Source organism: Carcharodon carcharias, chromosome 10 (assembly GCF_017639515.1).
Source record: "Carcharodon carcharias isolate sCarCar2 chromosome 10, sCarCar2.pri, whole genome shotgun sequence".
Classification (NCBI taxonomy): domain Eukaryota; kingdom Metazoa; phylum Chordata; class Chondrichthyes; order Lamniformes; family Lamnidae; genus Carcharodon; species Carcharodon carcharias.
Genome location: NC_054476.1, coordinates 164,410,085 through 164,433,058, shown reverse-complemented (window position 1 = coordinate 164,433,058; position 22,974 = coordinate 164,410,085). Strand labels below are relative to the sequence as shown.

The 22,974-nt window shown below is 44.4% G+C and overlaps 1 protein-coding gene across 2 annotated transcripts in view; it reads right to left on the bottom strand.

The window, feature by feature from the left end:
* The window catches only part of acaca (acetyl-CoA carboxylase alpha), a 303,263-nt gene that overhangs the window by 158,939 nt on the left and 121,350 nt on the right, over window positions 1–22,974 (bottom strand). For both annotated transcript variants that reach the window (XM_041197029.1, XM_041197030.1), the window contains exons 33-36: window positions 21,187–21,243; window positions 14,782–14,826; window positions 10,462–10,503; window positions 3,914–4,129 (exon numbers count right to left, since the gene is read on the bottom strand). In XM_041197029.1, the coding sequence (XP_041052963.1) occupies window positions 3,914–4,129; window positions 10,462–10,503; window positions 14,782–14,826; window positions 21,187–21,243 (360 nt within the window). The remainder of the gene's footprint in view (window positions 1–3,913; window positions 4,130–10,461; window positions 10,504–14,781; window positions 14,827–21,186; window positions 21,244–22,974) is intronic.

Here is a 22,974-nt window from a genome sequence, read left to right as displayed (position 1 = left end):
AGCACCTCACAAGTAAGTTCAAGCTACAGCAATTAACAGTTCACCAGTAATCTATTCTTCCTCCATAGCATAAACAGAACATGAAATTTATGGTCCTTTTATTCTTATCATAAATGAGTTGTGTCAATGCCATTGATGTCAAACTCCTTTCGGGAATGCAGTGTCCTTGGGCTCCTCCTGATGGGGAAGCACTGCTGATGGCTGATGTAAATGGCTGCAGCTTCTGTTATTTTTGCTGGCTCTGCTATTCTGATTTCAGATTGACAAATTTGCAAATACAGGTCATTTAAGATTATGTTTGCAATGTTATTGCAAAATTAACACATCAAAATGGGTCTGGCGCAATAATGGAATTCTTTCCATTGGCACGTTAGCAACTTTTGAGAAGTCCAAGCCAAGTTCTAGCTGCTGTGGAGTTTTGTTTAAAGAATTTTTTTTGGCGTATTTGTAGTCCTTCCACATGGAAATCAACAGTTATAAAGAATGGAATAACGTGAAGCACTTTCAAATCACAAGCAGCACATGAAACATAGCTCCCCTCACCCACCGAAGATTTCCTACCTTGGCCAGGTTTGATATTTGGGATGGAATGATGTGACATGATGTGATTAACATGAAATAGTCTAGACTAACAACTGGAGCTGGTTAAGGCTCTGCTAAACTGTACTCCCAATCTATGATTTATTGAGCAGGCTAGCACCGAATAAAGACTATACTTCACCTTAGTAACGGTGGTGGAAGGGGGTTGGCAGGGACCGGGAAGTCAAGTGAGCAGAGGAGATCAAAAGGCATGTCCTAGTGGTTAATTACAATCAGCACTGCTAGAGACTTGTCAAGCAGGCCAAGAACATGCCCATTTTGAACAAAAAAGTAAGCAGATTCTCCACAGTAGTCCAGCAAATTTATCCAATGAGTAGCTGAGCCCAAGGTTCACTTCCCAACATGAGCTAAACTAACTAATCCCATGTGGAAGAAGGTACGTCAATAGGTCAGATAAAAATTAGGGTTCTCTCTCCCGACTATGTGGACAGTGGAGAGGACAGTATCAAGCTTGGCTATGATGTCCTTGTGGTGAAATGTCCTCAAGATACTTAGTTTTGAGGCCCGCACTCAAAATAAGGTTCACTCAATTAAATGTGAGGGAGTAACTTGCATTGTGTAGCCATTTCCCATCAAGGGATCAAACCCTTCAGAAAAGTAGCAGAAAACTGGCAATAAAAATAAGGATGTGGTCTTCATGGTCTCCAAGGAAAATAGAAAATTAAAACAAAACAAATTCAATTAAAATCCAAACACCAGCCACATTTAAACAGAATAAAAAAAATACAAATTGTACAATATAAAAAAAGAACAAAGTCGGCACAGGGCAATAATTTTCTCAATTAACTATGAAAATAACTAAACCAGTTGAATTTTGAAAAACAAAACTAAGGTCACTTTTAATCATTGGCTATATAAAAAAAATTTAAATCAAGCAGTAGCAGCAGCCCTTAAATACAAGTTGCGCCTTTTGGAATCAAATTGCTTAAAGCATTACAGGACTTTAATTAATGTGCTACCTGCTCACACAGTTTTATGCATGTTCAACTTTTCTAGGAGATATTTCAAATTACGAGAAAAATGATATTAAGTGAAACAGACCATCAAAAATTACATTAAAATGCAGTAAAATAAAAAAATGACTTGGGAGGTACATTAACTTAGCAGAGTGTTGCTCGAATTATAGCACACAAAATAATTCATGATGTGCTTTCTATTGGAGAAGCACATCAGGTTTATCCCAAGCTTAAATGATCAAAAATGCATTAAGGATCTGAGGCCCATCAAGGCTTATTCACTGATGTACCATCACCTATGATCTCACTATCCATACTCTGGTACCCCACCACCCACAACCACAATCTCAACCCATGCAACCCACTTCCTTCTGCATCTGTCCCTGGAAAAAAACTTTGCTCCAAGTCTCTCACAATTTCTCTTTCAAACTCCCAACTATCTGTATTTGGCCAACAATTCACCACGACAGCACTGCATTTGGTGATTTATACAACCAATCTCTTAACCTTCACCTTTCGTGCCCTCGTCTGCTGCAAAATCTCAACTCTCTTCCATCTCAGCCATTCCCTTTGTTGTGGACATCAGATTTGCTCACTCAACTTCAAGAGGTGCAGATCTGCGCTTACCTACCACACAAATGGCTTAAACATCCATCACCAGATCAGGCTGGCTTACATCTAATGTTGCTGGACTTCATGCTAAAATCACCCAGTACTCAGGAATCACCCTGGAAAGCCAATTTTTTCCAGCAACAACTGTCTCCTTAATTCCCTATCTCCTTCCACCTTCACCTCCAACATGGGTTTCATTGGCACCAAGTTTGGGACTTTCCACCAGCTGTCACTGCCAACTGCCCCTACTTTTCACCAAGCTAAATTATGCCCCCATCCACAACTCCCTACAGTTTTCCTTCCTCTATGTTGCATCTGACCTCATCTCATCCACGAGGCCCAGCTCCTGCTCCCTTGACCCCTTTCCCACTTAGCCCCCATGCTCGCCGACATTGGCAACAGCCTCCCACCTACCAAAACTATCATCCCCCCACTCCCTGAAAAATCCTTTTGCTTCCTCTGTCCATGAAAAATACCGTTCCCATCTCCAAACCATCTTTCCTCTCCAAAGGCCTTGAACTAGCTGTTAATTCCCAAATCCGTACCCATCTTTCCTAAAACTCCCAGTTTAAACCTCTCCAGTCAACTTTCCGTCTCTGCCACAGCATTGAAACGACCCTAACCAAAGTCAGAAACGATATTCTCTGTGACTTTGACTCTGGTGCACAATTCCTCTGACACAGTTGACCACGCTATTCTCTGCCAACAATTTTCCGCTGTTGTCCAGCTCAGTGGGGCTACCCTCATTTTGTTCTACTCTTAGCAACGAGTATCTCCAGCCACGGCATCTCTTCCAGCCCCACACCATCAGTCCTCTTGTCACCCCAAAGATCGATCCTTGGTCCTTCCCTTTTCTCATCTACATGCCACTCCTTGGTGAGGAATTCAGACATGCACCAGCTTTTACATGAATGCTGCTAACACCCACCAATCTCCACCACCTCAACTGACTTCTCCACTGCCTCTATATTTTAATTCTGCTTGTCTGATATACAGTCTTATACGAGCTATAATTTCCTCCCATTAAACATCATGAATTCTGTACCTCCCCACCACTTCCACCCTCCTTCCAGGTCTCTGTCTCAGGCTGAAGCACTTTGTTCATTATCTTGGCATCCAATTCAATCCTGCGCTGAGATTCCAATCTCGTATCCGCTCTTTGAAAAAGACTGCCTACTTTCACCTCCATAACATATCCAACCTCCAACCTTACCTCAGCCCATCTGCTGCTGAAGCCCTCATCCATCTCTCATCACCTCCAGACTCGACTACTCCAATGCTCTCCTGCTGGCCCCCACCAAGTATAAACTTCAGCTCATCCAAAACTCTGCTGTTTGTATCCTGTCCTATGCCAAACCCTGTTCACTTTCTCTTGCTGACTTACACTGGTTCCCAATCCCAACCAATGCTCAAACTCGCATTGACCTGTTTAAAATTGCTTCATGGCCCACACCTGCCTTTTCCAGTAATCTCTCCCAACATGCAGTTTCTCTGGCTTCCTGTGTATTGCTCCCTTCACCAACACCCATGAAAGTCATGACTTCAGCCACCCAGGCCACATCCTCTTGAATTTCTGACCCTCATCCCTCCCAACCACTCCACCTCCATCTCGTGCTTTAAAACCTACCTTTTTGACCAGGCTTTTTAATCACTCCTTTTCGCCATTAATTTTCTGTCTTAGATTTGTGTGAAATGTTTTTAAATGGTGCTACATAAATGCAAGGTGTTGATGTAGGCTGACCCACCTTGGTGACCAAGTCCGAGTGCCGAATAATGGCTCGCACAAAGAATCGATAGTCTGTCACCTCGATACCCGCCTCCACCTTGGCTGCACCCAAATACAAGTGCATTTTGTGATTGGCACATGGCATGGCAGTAAGATCAAAATTACGCATTCGATTCAGCTCCAGCTGGAAAGCCAGGGCAGGCTCCAGATGCCGGTAAATTCGGTCTTCCTGAAACTGGAAAAAGGAAATGAAAGTGCAACTAAGAGATTCATTAAGACTGAGCTAGTATAATATTCTAATGCTAATATAACAAAGCGATGGGGAAAACAAGAGAGGGAGTGGGGACAGGAGAGAGAAAAGAGTGAGGAATCAGCTGGGGTGGGTGGGCGTGAGGAGTGAATGGCAAAACTGAGAGGGCGGGCAGGCAGGAGGGAGGACAGGCAAGCAAGATAAGGGAGGGCAAAAAAAGCAAGAAGGGAGGGCAAAAGAAAAAGGGAGGCAGGGCAAGAGAGAGAGAGAGCAGGAGCGCACATGCACAAACCTTCATTCCCAGTTACCACAAAGTGATACAGAGCGTGGCTTTAAGATTTTAAAACGTAATGACAACTTATCGGAATCACATTGCTGAGACAGGATTGAGCAACGAATAAGGAGGTATTTCTCGGCAGGTGGAGCGAGGGGTCAGAAAGACGTGTTGAGGCCAGAACACTAAACATATTTACAGGCTTTTCTATAATTTGCATGACAGGGCAGCAAGGTCTACAGGCTCAACCACTGTATTTACGTTAAAGAAACCAGTTCCCTTAACCAATGTAAAATTGGGGAGTGGGCACATGTGTCACTTTTCCTAAACAAAACTACACAAGCAGCAAATGTAAATATTGCTTAAGACACAGCCAGGTGTCGGATTCTAGAAAAATGGCAGCCAACTGAGAAGGGCCCTTTTCATCCAAACTCTTTGCACAATTGGCTCTCTACTTCACGTCACCTCCAACACATGACTTCAAAATTAATCTGAGTCTTTCATTTCTGTCTATTAATTATTGAAGGTTTTGATGAATTTTGATTCAGCAGAAAATGACAGCGCACAAGCCATTATCTTCACACACTCCGCCACCAGCTCTGTACTCCTTTGTCTTCATTCTCCTGCAACTTGTGCCACCCTCTTGAGCCCCGAGTTCAATGCTGGACTTGACAAAAGTTGATGAGCCTGAGCACATTACTTGAAGAAAGCGGAAACCCCAGTTATTGGTAAATTAAGACGTTTCGGTAGATTTTTGTCTGTACCATCCAGGCTTATAATACTGCCTGGCCAGTTAGCAAAACAGAAAAATCAAGTAGGAGAAAATCACAGACCCATAACAAATTCTTCCCAATATTCATCCATTTAAATGAAAGAAACAAAAATCAGATAGCTCTGTTAGTAGCTCTCCTCTGGCTCTCAGTTTTCCTCCAGATGATCAGCCTAAACGATACTTCATATCCAGGTGGGAAAGACAAGGAGCTACCCCATTGTATCTTCAAACATTGCTGTTTCTCTTCATCATTTCACAGCTTTTCAAGCTGAACGAGTTGTTATATTATCCACCAAAATATTTTCAAAATCTAACAAGCATAGAATTTTCTAAAACCTCAATCACAGCGAGTTGGATAGAAAAACCAATTCTACCAGCCACAAATAAGTCAGATCTGTGCAGCTTCATAAGCTAAGTTAACATATCTCATCCTCAGGATGACCTACTTTAAATAAAAGCTTCACATCCTGCTCCAATGCTTGCCATTAATTCTGCACTAAAACTATTCTGCTCTAAAACTAACAGCATGAACTTGGTGGGTAGTTTACATCTCGTAATTTATTTATAATGCAGGTTTTATCACGGAAGCTAATACAAAAAAATCTATTTCATAAAGGCTCAGTTGCCCCTATGCACCCCACTATGCCATCTGATAGATCTATTTTTATGCTAGGACTTTACATCTCATCAACTCAAATCTGGACTCAAGATAGTGCTGAGAGGTTTACGTTATTCCTGCACTATACGTGCTAACTTTGCAACCCAATGCATGTTAATTTTGAATTAATAAATGTGTTTACAAATGTCATGTTCTCAAATAATGGATCTGTTATTCCATAACCTTTTCTCTAAACCATGGTATTAATGTAACAACACTAATATCCTACGATTCAAACTGCAAACTCCCGATATTTCTGCCCATTTCAGAATAACATTCCAGCTATATATCCCGCCTGAACCTTTTGCTCCTCTAACACTAAATTACTGCTCATCCCACTATCACTGCCCCACTAAAGCTTACAGTTTTAGCCAACTAACCCCCTATGCAATTTCAACACAATTGAGATCCTAAAATAGGTTTTGAAAACCACCAGAGATACTTGGAAAGAGAACTATGCCAACCATACCATCATTAAGCATTTGGTTCTCTTTGGGTATTCAGGGGCAGGGAAGATATTTAGTGCTAGGCTTTTGAAAACCTTGGCCTGAATTTTTGGCATGGTGTGCAAGCATGATCAGCAAGCCCGGAAGTGGATGTGGAATCTGCTTCCATCCACGATTAGATATCGACCGCAATTTCACACTGGCTGGCCAATTAACTGCAGGCTAGCATGAAACATGTGCTGAGACAGGCTCAGTGCTGCCAGCAGGGATGGGAACAAGCTGGATGCCGGGAACAGGAAGGGTGCGGGGGCGGAGGATTGAAATGCAGCTCCCTGCAGGCTGAAAGTCTGCATTTGAAGCCTCAGGGAGCTTGTTTGTAATGTCTGGACTCCCTTATCGATTGAAGAGCTGCCCCAGTGTGCAAGGTGGCATCGATGGCCAGATCCCATGCCAGGCATGTCAGCAATGCCCAGATCCAGTATGCCTTCAAACACCTCTCCCCCCCTCAAACCCGTTTCACAGATTAGTGGCACAGGGTCTTACTGGAGACAGTAAATGACTGCCCTCACATCCTGCTGCCAAGGGATGGCATGAGGAGGCCACCACACATCATCAAGGAGGACTGGACAGAGGTGGCAGCCCTGGTCAGCAGTCATGACATTATATGCCAAACCTGGATCCAGTGCCACAAAAGGTTCAATGACCTTTTATGCTCTGGCACGGTGAGGACTGATTCCAATTGGAATCTTGGGTTGATGTCTTGCTGGGTGTCAGCACATGTTGGTGCTCAAGGGTGTGAAATGTAGATTGAAATGTGGCATTTCATGTGTCTTGATAGACCATAGCTGACATGTATATCAGGGTGATGTGTGACAATGCAACAGGCAACTGTTCCTGTATTTTTAGGGATGGGGAGGCTGCAATGGGGCAGCATGTTGGGGGGAACTAATGGCAGCACTTATTCCCTCACAGGAGAACAGGAGTCACAATTCACTGGAACAAAGTTAGACTGGTGGAAGGGATACCAAACCCGCTTAGCCTCAGTCAGGTGAAGAAGCAAGCTTTGGAAATGGCCTGTGAGCATGGAGCTGGGTCCACAGGTCGTGGAGAGATAGGGGTGTCGGATGAAGGTAAGAGTCCAATGGAAGGGGAGGAGATTGGTGTAGTGTCTCAGAGATGTGGGGCAGTTGTTGTAAGACTGACATGTGAATTGCTCATCCATTCAAAACTACTTGCTTAGCCTGGTGTCAAATGTAATGAGAAAGCAGACTGCATGCACTCAAGACTTCATAATGATGGTCCATGCTGACAATTTTGCTTCCTCACTCAGATGCCTCATTATCGTGACCCCAAAGGGGCCCCGAGGGCCTCATCTTGACCCCCGGGGAGGAACATATGCCAGATGCACCCACGTCACATCCTCCCTCTGCACTAACCACAAATGCACATCGATAGGCATAAGCATTGTGGATTGGATGGTAGTGCAGTGGTGAAGGTGTACCACACTCGCTTGAGGTGCTCACAGAGGCAGAGAATCCACAGGGCACCAGCAGTCAGAGGAGCGCTGGAGCCCAGGTCAATGCTGAGACTGAGGCAGGTGATGAGCCTCTGGAGTCATCCATCAAGTGACAGATGCTTGATATCCAGTGGGGTGCACAGGAGGTTCTGGTAGAGATCCCCAGGGGTCTGCGTGCCATGTTGTATGTCTTGCAGAGCTTGAGCACTGTGTTGACCCATAGCTCAGAACGCACAGCCTCCACCGTAGAAAGAGTGACGACTCTTGTGGAAAGGCAGCTCCAGGAACTCAATCAGGGGTTTCTGGGGTTGCTTGCAGATCTGCAAGCTCACACAATGGCAGTGACCTCAGCAGGTTACTGGCAACACGAGAGATGGATGGGGCACCCAGTAACTCTGCTAGCTGCCCACCCACCGATGGTGAGCAGGAAGGTTCAAACCAATCTCATGTTGGTGGACGTGTTGCAGCTCGCATCTGTGGGCTCCTCTCAGGATACTCTGGATGATGGCAGCAGCCCCTCCCCCCCTCTGTCAGTGACCACTGCATCTGATGAGAACGCGATGACTGAGGTGTGCCCAGCCATGGTGCTGGACTCTCTCACCCAGACGGGGCCTGCACAAGCTCTGGTGTCCCGAAGACGGCAGCCAAGGTCATCAAGGCTGACGGGGCATCACAGTCAGCAGGCTGCCTCAAATCCAGCTGCTAGCGAAGGGGGGGAAACCAAGACGTAACACTCGCAAGGGGAAGTTTAACTAACTATGATCACATAAGGGGTTGTCATGGGTAATTTATGTTGCCTTGGCATGTGTGTACAGGTTCATTTGTATATTTGACTTCATTATAAAAATGTCTCTTTCTGTGCAATGGTCTTAGTATGCTTCATACATTTGATAGGGAAGAGGCCTGGGACTCATGTGTGACAGAGGAAGGGCTATAAAGTTTATTTCAGAGGTCAGACCTTGACTTAAGGGTGACATGATTGCCTTAGCGGGAGGGATCAGAAAGGTGGCACACCCAATGCCATCACCTTGACTCCTTGGTTTGGATGTCTAGCTGGATCAAAGCTCCTTGGTCTCCCCACCTCCCATAAGGATCCTCACATTGGGATCCTGCTCCTCACCCTGGGGGCTCCTCCTCAGATCCAGAACTTGAGTCATCCTCTGTGACCTGCTGAACAGAATCACTGTCTTCATCCTCTAATGGGTCCTCCCTTGACAGAGCCAGGCTGTGCAGTGCACAGCAAACAGCAACAGTAAGGGATATTGAAGTGATCCCCCTGAGCGGTCCAGACGGCGGAACCTTGAGTAGGCCTATGGTCCTCTCAATTACTGCCCTTGTCGAGGCATGATTGTGATTGTAGCTCTCCTTGGCTTCTGTCCTTGGGTGTCTCAGTGGCATCACGAGCCACCTTTTCAGCAGATGGCCTTTGTTCCACAGGAGCCAATGATGCAAGCGAGCTGGAGCCACAAAAAGCCTTGACACCTGGGAATGACGGAGGATATTGGCATCATGGCAGCTTCCCGGATACATGGAGCAAATCTCCAATATTGGACTCTTGTGGTCACACACATTCTGGATATTAAGGGAGTCAAAACCCTTTCTATTCACGAAGGGATCTGGCTCTTCCGCTGGCACCTTTCTGGCCATATGCATGCAGTCGATGGCTCCCTGGATGCGGGGAAATCCTGCAATTGCAGCAAAGCATCTGGCTCGCTCAGCCGGGCTGGGTCCAGAAATGAACGAAGGCACTGCCCCTTTGGAACATAGCATCAGTGACCAATCGGAGGCATAAAAGTGCAGGGCCACTGTTCATCTTAAGTGCCACTGGCATAGGGTGGGCACTTACACACTTGGAAGTGATCTCTGGACCAATCACCTGGCATATGGAGTTGACAGGCTCCCTGGAGAGGTGGAGCCTTCTTTGACACTGAACCACAGATATGTAGCAGGTGGCAGGAGCACTGCCTGTAGACTCTGCCTGCTAGATAATGGCGCCTTCACTGGACCCTTCTGCCTTGCACCTTGTGCCAGACCCTTCTGGCTGCACCTCTTGCTCTATGGTCCCACTCTGGGACGCTGCCTATGGGCAACTGGCCTCCATTCCCTTGTGAGGAGGTCCCTCTAGCAGAGTATACTATTCCCATTTCTGTGCTGATGTTTCCACAGGTTTCTGCACTGAAGAAGGGGGTAATTGGCTGAAGGCCTTTGCGAATGCTAAAAAAGCAGAGTTCTCCAGAACAACACAAAAATACCAGAAACTATCAATAAACCAGCTCCAAACTACTCACAGCCAAACTCCTAACTGCTCACTTTTTGCATCTGCCTGTGGGGCTTTTGTCCTGTCCTGGATGTGGAATCCATGAAAAACATGAAGGCCGCTTGGTCGAGTGGCCCCCATGCGCCAAGCATAAAAACGCACGGGCTATGTAAAATCCCAGTCAATCGCCATCTAAATCAGCTTAATCAGACCGTTAATAGCCAACAGGCGTGTTTCCGACTTCCACGCGCACCCACCGACCAAAATACCACAAAGCCGCAGGATGACGTCGGGACCCCCTCCCGGCGCCACCGCCATCGCGCCCCCATTTCACAAACGGTCTGGGCCACCGTGCACCCGGACTGCCAGGCTCGATTTCTACTGTGTACTTTACCTTGTCTCTTGATCGGAAAGTGAAGAACTTCGGGAACTCTCTCTGTGTAAAAGGTGGAAAGAAAAAAATTGCATGTTAAGTGTCTGTGTCCAACATGTAGATAAACAAGAGTTCGGTTCAAAAAAAAGGGGAGAGACATTAGACGCCCAAAGAAAACCACAATAAATCACATTCAGCAGGCACAAAATGCCAGTGATCAAACCACTGATAGTATTTCTGGGAAAAGAAAAATTGCTCCAGGAGCCATAAAAAGAAATTCATTAACATAGTCTTGCTTCCTCCAGAACAATAAAAAAAGCAGCTTTTAAAGGTTTATTTCTCCCTTCAGACCTGGCATTATTGCTTTGCAAATGCAACCTGGCTGACGCAATTGTTGAGATAATGGCTGTGAGATATTTAATGGCTGTACCGGCAATTTCCAGGAAAATATCATTGCCATATAAAGATACTGCTCAGTAAAAGCTGAAATCAATGCTACCCTAATGTCTGCTTTGGGGAAAGGCTTTTCCTTTTACCCCCCCCAAGTCAATACCAGTTACATCAAATTGAACCTGAATATCCAGCAGTGCCTATGGAGGTCATTAGCTCCTGCTGTGGCAGAGCAGTCAGCCATTACAGAGACAATCATAATAATGTGCTTAATTTAACTGCTCAAGACACCCTGGAACTCAGGAAATTTGAAAACAAGTTTAAAAAAAATAAACAATTTTAACTTATTACATTGATGATCAGGTTAAATGGCTGATAAGAAGAGAGATTACATAATTATTAGAACAGCTCTGCACCCCCTGCCCACTTCCCTGTGGTGCTTATTACAGAGACAGTAACTAAAATTAGTGAGCATGGTAGCACGGTATCTATGGATTGTTTTATTTGTTAATGGAAAAAAGTGCACCAAAAGAGAAAGAACTTGCATGTGCATATTACATTCTCACAGAGAAAGCCGTAAAAATTAATCTAATGAACGGAAGACAAATTCTCGAGCTGTTAAGAACTCGGCTACACATAGGCATTAGGAACACTAGAAACACTCGAGTCCCACCCACTGGGCCACTTATACCTGACACTAACTGGAACATCCAGCCTGGTTAGATCTCTCCTCCATGCCAGCAAAATAAAGAGAAATATAGCACATGAAATAATTGGAAGTGTGCTATACAACATTAGGAATGAATGCACTCCACCAGGTTCAGCTGAAACTTTATGTAACAATTTGTAAACATACTGCTGAACACCTTAGTTAAAATGGCAGACAAAGACATTTCAATAGTGTGCAATTTTGGCCAATAAAGTTGCTGCACAAATTTGCTGCTATTTTTGTGTTGTAAAATGACCAGGCAATGTGGAAAGGGACAGGAGATTACGGAGTCAAAAAAAACTGCTTTGATAGTTGAAGTTTTAGGGTGGATCATTAAAAGAAATCATGACACACCAATGCTCTGATTGATGAGCTGTGGAAAAATAACCTGATTGAAAGCTGAAACAAAAAAACCTCTGTATGAGCACCAGCAACAGGCCAAGTAAGCCACAGATTCAATAATCCTTCTGAGACACCCATGTGAAATGTACGTCGGGGAGTTCCGGCCCTCAGCGATTACAGTAATCTATATAATTTGAATAGGGATATACAGTTCGGTAGCGAAAACAGTTCACTAGTGTTCTCTGTCTTTAGTTGAACAATCTATGTGCCAACTTAGGGGGTGGCAAAACGAGCAACAGAACCAAAGCACTAACATTCAAGAAACCTCAAAGTGACTGCTTTTATGCCTTCAGGCGGTGGGTTCAGTTGCAAGGCTTACCAATACTTGCAGCTAAATAGGGATTCAAATATCCCACATGCAAGGGAGCCACTCTATCAGGCACCACGTTTCCCCAGATTCCAGATGATTAGAATCCACTGGTAACTGCCTAATTGTGCAGGCAAGTAGTTGACTGAATGTTACTCCTGTAATGTTTTCAGCAAGCTGGTACCTATGGAAGTACCTATTCACAAAGTAAATATTTATATAATGCAAAGCAAATATTCAAACTAAAAGATTACAAAGCATAAAGCAGAAAAACTGTCAATTTGTGTGCTGATGTGGATATCAGCAGTAGCATTCTAATTTCTGAGTGGGAAAGCTGTTGATTAAATTCCAACTGAAAATTGAGCACATAATCTGGATACATACCTCAGTGCAGCACTGAAGGAATGCCGCACTGTCAGAGGTGCCACCTCTCGGATAAAATGTAAACTGAGGCTCTCTCTGCCCTATTGTGGATGTCAAAGGCCCCTTGAAACTATTCAAAGGAAGGCACTGGCATTTTGTTAAGTGTTTTGGTCAATGTTTATCCCTCAACCAACTTAATTGGACACAATCTCATTATTGTTTGTGGGGTCCTGCTGTGTGCAAACTGTCTGCTGTGTTTTCCCTCTACTACAACAGTGACTAGACATTGAAAGTTCTTCATTTGCTGTAAAATATGAGGCTAAATCCTGGCAGCCGTTCTAGTAGGGATAATCCTGTAAGGATAATTGCTCACTTTATCAACCAAGGTGTAATAGCAACTACAGATAATGGGCTGAGCTGTTGAATGAAACCAGGCGAAGAATTTTCTGGTCGGCGAGCAAGGGCGGAGCCTGCTCGTCAACGGGTAAAATGATGGTGGGTGTCCCAATGTCACCACAAGCGTCATTTAGATTTTCAGTTCGGCGGGATCGCAGAGGAGTCAGCTGCGCGCCCACCGAACGGTCAAAGGCCTATAAAGGCCTGTTAAGAACTAAATAAAACAGTTAAATGAGCTGCCCTTAAGGTTGGCGGGCGGGTGAATAGGCCAGGCGGCCTTTGCATTTTTCATGAAACCTCATCCACGGGCGGGATGAGGTTTTATGAAGCGTTTTAAAATTCAATAAGAATGATTAAAAAGATTAATTTTAATGTCCCAGCTCTTGTGACACTGTCACGAGCTTTAAAAGTCTTTTTTTCCCTTCATTTAAATTTTAAAACCTTAAACTAGTCTCTGAGGCTCAGGGAGATTTCTGCATTCTTTTGCGCGCGGGTGTGAAAGACTGCAGGCCCTGACTCAGGGAAACTTGCCCCACCAGCCAGCACAGGGAGCTCTCCTGGACGAGCGTCACGCTGGCCAGGCCTTAATTGGCCCGCCCAAGTAAAATGGTGGCGCGGACCCAATCTGGGGCGCCAACTGGGTTCATGCTCGATCCCGCCTGCGCCCAAAAAACACCTCCCCCACCCCCCCCACCCAACAAACGGGGGGGGGGGGGGGGGGGCGGGGGGAGGACTCAGTCCCAGGACAAAATTTAATTAATTCATAAAATCACAGTAGAGTCATTCAAAAAAAAAAAATTCACTTTTCAGAGACTTCAAACCGTTAGGCTTTTCGGACTAAGTCTATGACGGAATGGTTATAAATGGACAGTTTTGTTAAGTTTGTGATTATTTAGCCCTAAAACCTTATGGGCAGGATCTTCCAGTCGGCGAGCGGGAGCAGGGGGGCCGCACACCAACACGGGATGACGTCAGGTGGGACTCCTGATGTCACCCCGCGTCATTTCCATTTTCAGGTTGGCAGGGGCGCAGCCGAGTCAGCTGCGCGCCCGCCAACCTGTCAACGGCCTATTGAGGCCATTGAGAAACTATATTAAAACCATTCATTGACAGGCCAGGAGCTCTGACGGGATTCAGGGAAAGCATGAAACCTCATCCACGGGCGGGAAGAGGTTTCGTGAGGATATTTCAATTTTTAATGAAGGTTTCAGTTAAAGGTATGGACCTGCCCAACTCATGTGACTGTCACATGAGGGGGCATGTCAGGGAAATTTTTCTAACGCTTTTATTGCAAATTTTAATTTGGAGCCGATCTCCCTGAGACAGCACTTAGCCTCAGGGAGATCAGTGCGTGCTTTCACACGCACGCATGAAAGAGCACACTCCCAGCTGAGGGAATCACCCCCACACCACCCCCCCCCCCCCCCCCCCCCCCAAACCACCCCTCCACCCACCCACACAGGGAACGCATTGCACTTCCTGGGCGGGTTTTAATTGGCCCGCAAATGTAAAATGGTGGCATGCCCCCAATCGGGGGCGCCGATCGGAGGCACACCCGCCCGCTCCCGCACAAATTTTTCCCAATATGTATAAAAACTGATGAGAACAGCGCCAGTCAGAACATGGAAGCATGATCGGAAGCTGGGTATATTTTCCTCCATTAGCTAATGCCAGCAAAGAAATTGTTTCAAGTATAAAGCAAGTTTTCACACGTTAAATCATGAAAGGAGGAGAATATACCCAATAAACTATTTCACTGATCTTGGCTACTTACATGGAATCTCCGATCCACCTCATAATTGCACTGTTTCCGGAAATCCTTTAGGATAAAATGAAAAGAAGAGGTGGACAAGGTTTAGCTGTTAGTAGGAGAATTAAAACTCAATTATCAAACAATTAAGTATTGAATCTGCTCTGCCCCATAAATCCCACATTTTAAAAACGCTTACATTTTAATAGCACTTGTTAAACATTATTGCTTGTTAAACATTATCATTCAAACCAAGAATGGCATTTTCAAATCTGGCAGATTAGCACACTTTTTTTTTTTAATCACTCTTGTTTTATCAGTCAGGTGGAAAGGGCAAGTTATTTGTTGCAGCAAGTGATTTCTTACCACTCAGGTTAGCAATTCTCTGCTGCAGGAACATTTTACGCCAAACTATGGTGCTTATAGTTTTTAAGGTCTTATTTTGTGGTTCATCATTTGTAAGGGCTATATTCTGTAACAACGAGGAGCACGGAAGAAGGGCCCTGGAGTAATTGATATTAAGTGTCTTCCAAAAGGTTTAATCTAATTTAAAGGGGTAAGTCATGACAGGAGAGCTCAAAGCTGTGGTGTGCTCCTCCTGCTCTATGTGGGAAGTTGGGAACATTTCCAGTGCCTGGGGCCAGCACAAGTGTGGGAAGTGTCTCCAGCTGCATCTCCTGGAAGTCCGGGTTTCGGAGCTGGAGCAGCAGCTGGGGACACTGTGGAGCATCCGCGAGGCGGAGAGTATGGTGTATAGCATGCATAGAGAGGTGGTCACACACTGGCTAGGAGTCCACAGGCAGGAAGGAAATAGGTGACCACCAGGACATGGCAGGCAGTGCAGGAATCCCCTGTGGCTGTTCCCCTGCAAAACAGATATACTGCTTTGGATTTTGGGGGGAATGACCTATTAGGGGAAAGCAGCAACAATCAAATTCATTGCACCATTGTTGGCTCTGCTGCACAGGGGAGGAGTAAAAAGTGTGGGAATGCAATAGTGAAAGGGGAATCAATTGTAAGGGTAATAGACAGGTTTTTCTGTGGCCGCAAATGAGACTCCAGGATGGAATGTTGCCTCCCTGGTACTAGGTCAAGGGCGTCTCAGAGCGGCTACAGGACATTCTGAAGAGGGAGGGTGAACAGCCAGTGGTCGTGGTACATATTGGTACAAAGGACATAAGTGAAAAAAGAAATGAGGTCCTAAAAGCAGAATATAGGGAATAAGTAAGTTGAAAAGTAGAACCTCAAAAGGTAGTGATCGCAGGATTATTACCTGTGCCACGGGCTGGTCAGAGTAGAAATAGCAAGGTATATCGGATCAATATATGGCTGAAGAGATAGTGTGAGAGGGAGGGTTTCAGGTTCCTGGGACATTGGGATCGGTTCTGGGGAAGGTGGGACCAGTACAAACTGGACGGGTTATACCTGGGCAGGACCGGGACTAATGTCCTAGGAGGAACATTTGCTAGAGTGGTTGGGGAGGGTTTAAACTAAAATGGCAGGGAGATGGGAACCTGTGCAAGGAGTCAGAGGAGGGGAAATCAAGGACAAGAACAAAAGACAGAAAGGGGAATATGAAAAGTGATAGGCAGGGAAATCAAGGGCAAGAATCAAACAGGGTCTCAGTGAGAAATGGTGGGAACGGGACAAGTAATGTTAAAAAGACAAGCCTTAAGGCTTTGTGCCTTGATGTGAGGAGCATTTGCAATAAAGTGGATGAATTAACCAAGCAAACAGATGTAAACAGGTATGATATAGTCAGGATTACTGAGACATGGCTGCAGGGTGACCAGAGATGGGAACTGAACATCCAGGGGTATTCAGTATTTAGGAAGGACAGACAAAAAGAAAGGGCAGTGGAGTTGCATTGCTGGTTAAAGAGGAAATTAACATAATAATGAGGAAAGATATTAGCTCTGACGATGTGGAATCTGTACGGGTAGAGCTGAGAAACACTAAGGGGCAAAAACATTAGCGGGGATTGTATATAAACCCCCAAACTGTAGTGGTGATGTTGGGAATGGCACTGAACAGGAACTTAGAGACACAAGCAATAAAGGAACATCTGTAATTATGGGTGACTTTAATCTGCATATAGATCGGGCAAATCAAATTAGTAACAATACCATAGAGGAGGAATTCCTGGAGTGTATACAGGATGGTTTTCTGGAGCAATATGTTGATGAACCAACTAGAGAACAGGCCATCCTAGACTGGGTATTGTGTAATGAGAAAGGAATAATTGGCAATCCAATTGTGCGAGGCCCCTTGGGGATGAGCGACCATAATATGTTAGAATTCTTCATCAAGATGGAGAGTGACGTAGTTGATTCTGAGACTAGGGTCCTGAATCTTAATAAAGGAAACTACGATGGTATAAAGCGCGAGTTGGCTATGATGGATTAGAAAATGTTACTTAAAGGGATGACGCTGGATAGGCAATGGCAAACGTTCAAAGAGTAAATGGGTGAACTGCAACAATTGTTTATTCCTATCTGGCGCAAAAGTAAAACAGGAAAGGTGGCCAAACCATGGCTTACAAGGGAAAATAGAGATAGTATTAGATCCAAGGAAGAAGCATACAAATTAGCCAGAAAAAACAACAGGCCTGAAGATTGGGAGCACTTTAGAATTCAGCAAAGGAGGACCCAAGGGATTGAGTAAGAAGGGAAAAATAGAATACGAGAGTTAGCTTGCAGGGAACATAAAAACTGACTGTACAAGTTTCTATAGGTTATGTGAAGAGAAAGAGATTGGTGAAGACAAATTTAGGTCCCTTACAGTGAGAAATGGGAATTTACAATGAGGAACAAAGACATGGCTGACCAACTAAATAGATACTTTGGTTCTGCCTTCACAAAGGTGGACTACAAATAACATACCAGAAATGTTGGGGAACACAGGGTTTAGTGAGAGGGAAGAACTGAAAGGAATCAGTATTAGTAGGGAAATGGTGTTGGAGAAATTGATGGATTGAAGGCCGATAAATCCCCAGGGCCTGATAATCTACATCCCAGAATACCAAAGGAAGTGATCCACCAAAGTGGATGCATTGGTGGTCATCTTCCGAGATTCTATAAACTCTGGAACAATTCCTACAGATTGGAGGGTAGCTAATGTAACCCCACTATTTAAAAAGGGAGGTAGAGAGAAAACAGGGATTATAGACCAATTAGCTTGACGTCGGTAGTGGGGGAAATTCTAGAGTCCATTATAATAGATTTAATAGCTAAGCACTTGGAAAGCAGTGGCAGAATCAGACAGAGTCAGCATGGATTTATGAAAGGGAAACATTGCTTGACAAATCTACTGGACTTTTTCGAGGATGTAACTAGTAGAGTTTTTGAGGGGGAGCCAGCGGATGTGGTTTATCTGGACTTTCGGAAGGCTTTCAACAAAGTCCCACATAAGAGATTAGCGTGCAAAATTAAAGCACATGGGATTGGGGGTAGTGTATTTAGATGGATAGAAAACTGGTTGGCAGACAGGAAACGAAGAGTTGGAATAAACGGGTCTTTTTCTAAATGGCAGGCAGAGACCAGAGGGGTACCACAGGGATCGATGCTGGGACCCCATTTATCCACAATATATATTAAGTGATTTAGATGAAGGAATTAAATGTAATATCTCCAGATTTGCAGATGCACAAAGCTGGGTGGGAGGATGCAGAGATGCTTCAGTGTGATTTGGACAAGTTGAGTGAGAGGGCAAATGCATGGCAGATGCAGTATAATGTGGATAAATGTGAGGTTATCCACTTTGGTAGCAAAAACAGGAAGGCAATTTATTATCTGAATGGCTATAAATCAAGAGGGGGGAAATGTGCAACGAGACCTGGGTGTCCTCGTACACCAGTCGCTGAAGGTAAGCATGCAGGTGCAGTAGGCGGTAAAGAAGGCAAATGGTATGTTGGCTTTCATAGCCAGAGGATTCGAGTACAGGAACAGGGATGTCTTGCTGCAATTATACAGGGTCTTGGTGAGACCACACCTGCAATATTGTGTGCAGTTTTGGTCTCCTTATCTGAGGAAGGATGTTCTTGCTATAGAAAGAGTGCAGCAAAGGTTTACCAGACTGATTCCTGGGATGGCGGGACTGACATATGAGGAGAGATTGAATCGGTTAGGATTATATTCGCTGGAGTTCAGAAGAATGAGGGGGGTATCTCTTGGAAACCTATAAAATTCTAACAGGACTAGACAGGGTAGATGCAGGAAGGATGTTCCCGATGGTGGGGGAGTCCAGAACCAGGGGTCACAGTCTGAGGACATGGGGTAGACATTTAGGACTGAGATGAGGAGAAATTTCTTCACCCAGAGAGTGGTGAGCCTGTGGAATTCGCTACCATAGAAAGTAGTTGAGGCCAAAACGTTGTATGTTTTCAAGAAGGAGTTAGATATAGCTCTTGGGGCGAAAGGGATCAAAGGGTATGGGGAGAAAACGGGAGCAGGTTATTGAGTTGGATGATCAGCCATGATCATAATGAATGGCAGAGCAGGCTCGAAGGGCCGAATGGCCTACTCCTGCTCTTACTTTCTATGTTTCCCTGTTACTTGGAGACAAACCACATTACACACAGGACCTATGAAAAATGGGCAAGGTGTCACATGGTTTACAGATGATTAGAAGGCAGGGCTTGTGAGTTATGGATTAGTGATAACTAGGAGCCACATTTTTTAATTCTTTCGTGGGATGTGGGGATTGCTGACAAGGCCAGCATTTGTTGCCTATCCCTAATTACCTTTGAACTGAGTGGCTTACTGGGCCATTTCACAGGCAAGTTAAGAGCAACCACATTCCGGGGGGTCTGGAGTCACAAGTAGGCCAGACGAGCTAATGATCAAAGATATCCTTCCCTAAAGGACATTAGTGAACTAGATGGATTTTTACAACAATCATCAATGGTTGTCATGGTTACCATTACCACTTATTCATTGAATTTAAATTCAACCAGTTGCCATAGTGGGATTTGAACCCATGAACAACAGCCTGGATTGCCAATCCAGTGACATTACCATTAAACCAATGTCTCCCCAATTTAATTTGTGATGGGATTTTGGGAACGCTGAGGAGCGTCTTTTATTCTTTCACAGGATGTGAGCGCTGGCAAGGCCAGTATTTGTTACCTATCCCTAACTGCTTGAAAAGGTGGTGATGAGCCGTCTGATGAACCGCTGCAGTCCATCTGGTGCAGGTATTCACCGTGCTGCTGGAAGGGAGTTTCAGGATTTTGACCCAGCAGTGAAGGAACAGCAATACGGTTCCAAGTCAGAATGGTGTGTAGCTTGGAGGGGAACTTGCAGGTAGCGGTATTCCCACGTGCTTGCTGTTCTTGACCTTCTAGGTGGTAGAGGTCCTGAGTTTGAAAGGTGCTATCAAAGGAGCCTTGGTGAGTTGCTGCAGTGCATCTTGTATGTAGTACTCACTGCTGCCACTTTGCACCAGTGGTGGAGGGACTGAATGTTCAAGTTGGACGATGGGGTGCCGATCAAGTGGCTGCTTTGTCCTCGACGGTGTCGAGCTCCTCAAGTGCTGTTGCAGCTGCACTCATCCAGGCATATGGAAAGTATTCCATCACACCCCTGACTTGTGCCTTGTAGATGGTAGAGAGGCTTCGACAAGTCAGAGGGTGAGTTACTCGTCTCAAAAAACAATTTGAAAATAGAAGTTATGACTGGACAATGCACTTTGAACAGGGCAGGGAGAGAAAATGAGATACTCAGGATAAGGAGTCGATCATTTAAGACTGTGATGAGGAGAAATTCTTTCATTGAGGGTTGTGAATCTTTGGAATTGTCTATCCCAGAGGGTTGTGGATGTTCCATTGTTGAGTATACTTTAAGCTGCAATAGGTAGGTTATTGGTCTCTCAAGGAATCAAGGGATATGAGGGGTGGGCGAAAAAGTGAAGTTGAAGCATGATTCACCATGAGCGTATTTAATGGCAGTGCATACTCAAGGGGCTGAATAGTCTACTCCAGCTCCTATTGTGTTCTTATGTCAGCTATGCTAGAATGAATGCAAAAAGCCTTCTTTTTGTTAGTCATGTGCCTTGATTGAACCAGCACTAAAGGAAGAAAATCTGATCAAAGCCTCAACTTTGACAAGTTTAAACAGAACATTTTTTTCCAAAATATAGGAATTAATTTCTAAATTTTTCCCCACATTCTATTATTTCTTTCCAGTAATTCATGCAAGATTATTCTATGTTACTGATTAACAGCACAGCATGTAAAAAGTATTGGGCAGAGCTACTTTAAGACGAATTACATAGAACTGACTACATTTATACCTCATTATTATAAATGGGTTTGGATTAAGGAACTGGCTAAACTAAAATTAGACTTTATTTTGTATAAGCCGTTTTGTAATTGATTTATGTTTCTTGGAAATAAAGGGGAATAGTTTGATGAGAGCGAAGGGACTGTACCTTCTGAGCCACAAGGAAAGTCAGACGGCGGATACCATGGTCAAACAGAATTGATCTCTGGAAGAGAAAACAACACATCATAAAAGGTTCTCAACCAATGTTTAAAGAATGGGCATCATGCAGAAGCAGATGTGCCTCTTGGCAGGCGGGCAAAAGCAGCACCTGGTGTCATTCTAAATCATACAGACCAAACAGCTCCATATTCAATTGCCCAGTCAGTGCTGAGTTACTATATCCTAGCTGGGGGTCTGTGGGGGTGGTTACTACAATTCCGTGACTTCTACTAGGAAATGCTAGTATTTGGAAACGAATGTCAATCGCAGTTTGTATTTCTATTCCAGCCCAGCAACTTCCCACCCGGAGTCAACGGACCTTTGGCTGGTCCGTCAAATTTTCCATCCCCCCTGCCACAGGTGGGACCAGAAAATCCTGGCCAGCGTCTTTAATGCGATAAAACATCCCAAGGCATTTCACAGGAGTATTATGAAACAAAATATTGCATCAAGTCACATAAGCAGACATTAGGTGAAATGACCGAAAGCTTGGTTAAAGAGATGGATTTTGAGGAGGAACAAGAACAGACTCAGATGTGATGCCCTCCCCAGTTGAATAGTTTAGCCACACTTGCGATCTTGATTCATACATGAAAACTGGGCACCTAAATAAGGTACAAGAGTGCTATCAACACCCATGAAACTGTATGCCGCAAGAAAGGTGCTTCCAGGATAGAATACTTGGTTCAATATCCAATGGGAAACTGGTCCAATGCACAAATTTCCCCTGCCATTACCACCAGCATTTGGTTGGTTGGGCTAGACCAATGGCAGTAGCTAGCCAATGACACTAGAGCTGCATTGCAGAATGCTGTGTAAATTCACTGCAAATCATTTGACACTCCACTGCTGAAATTTTATCTCATTCTGAGTTCCATTCACCGATAACCTCAGCCTTGTTGACTTTTGCTGATGATCTATCTCCAATGTACTGCTTACCAAATAGTTATCTTAACTCAGAGAACCATCTGTTGCAACTCTGCATCCTATGACTCGATCCCCTACTTCTCTTGTTCTATGTCACAGCTGACATCTTCCACTATTCAGTTTGGCCTTTTATGCATGTTCCTTCTAAACCTCTCTACTTTTCTGCCCCTCTTTGTATCTTCAAATGCCACCTCAGTATTTCTCTCTTTGACCACAAATTTGATCACCTCCCCAACTCTTCTCCCAATTAGGATCCAATGTTTCATTCCATTAAGGGCACCATATAAGTGTAAATTTAAATATAAATATTTTAAATTTAATCTTAGGAAATGTGCAAAGCTGGCAAGGCCAACATTTATTGCCCATTCCAGTTGCCTTGAACCACATTTTTGAACTGCTGCAGGTTTAGTACAACTAAACTACTTCAGAGGGCAGTTAAGAGTAGACTACATTGGTGTGAGACTGGCGTCACAAACAGCTCAGAACAGATAAGGATTCCAGGTTCCCTCTCTAACAGGCATGAGTGAACCAGATGGTTATTACAATACTCTGATAGCTCCATGGTCACAAATGATTCCAATTTTTAATTTCCAAGTTTTTTTTTATTAAACTAATTTGAATTTTCAAACCAACTTGGTCAAATTTTAACTCTATGGATTATAAGCACAGGTCTCTGGATTGTGAGACAAGCCACATAACCACTGCACTACGATGCCTAATGTATTAAAACCTCTTGTAACATGGAGGAAGTTTTCTATTAATAATAAACAATGATTAATTAGGGTTTTGTTCTAGAACATTGGTCCTA